Here is a 343-nt window from a genome sequence, read left to right as displayed (position 1 = left end):
CCTTGGTAGCCGATGACACTCCCCAGCGAACAGCCCATCTCCTCGGCCACCCGCTGCGCCACTGAGATGGTGGCAACGCGCCGGGGCTGGGTGACGCCAATGGCCCCATGCTTGGCGAGGCCTACGGCAGAGACGGGGAGAACACGGACCCTGAGTTGTGCTGCTCAGAGTCAGTTTATACGCAAGTGCCTACATAATACGCATATAGTCATAGTTTTTTAATTTAAAAGATTTAATCAAGCCACCTCCTCTCTCCACACGCGCATCGGCACGGCACAGCCTGACGCTGCGTCCCCCCCTGAGGGGACAGGAGGATTATCTGCATTTATCGGTGCTTATTTCC

General features: G+C 56.6%; 1 protein-coding gene across 1 annotated transcript in view; it reads right to left on the bottom strand.

Annotated features, from left to right (window-relative positions):
• The window catches only part of DHX40 (DEAH (Asp-Glu-Ala-His) box polypeptide 40), a gene marked incomplete at its 5' end in the record, with an annotated part of 13,660 nt that extends 13,539 nt beyond the window's left edge, over positions 1-121 (bottom strand). The window contains 1 exon segment of the mRNA XM_009703571.1: positions 5-121. Coding sequence (XP_009701873.1) covers positions 5-121 — 117 coding nt within the window.
• Positions 122-343: the final 222 nt, after the last annotated feature.

This window comes from Cariama cristata, unplaced genomic scaffold, assembly GCF_000690535.1.
Source record: "Cariama cristata isolate BGI_N322 unplaced genomic scaffold, ASM69053v1 scaffold26307, whole genome shotgun sequence".
Classification (NCBI taxonomy): domain Eukaryota; kingdom Metazoa; phylum Chordata; class Aves; order Cariamiformes; family Cariamidae; genus Cariama; species Cariama cristata.
The sequence above is the reverse complement of the archived record's forward strand: the minus strand, read 5'-3'. Positions and strand labels throughout refer to the sequence as shown.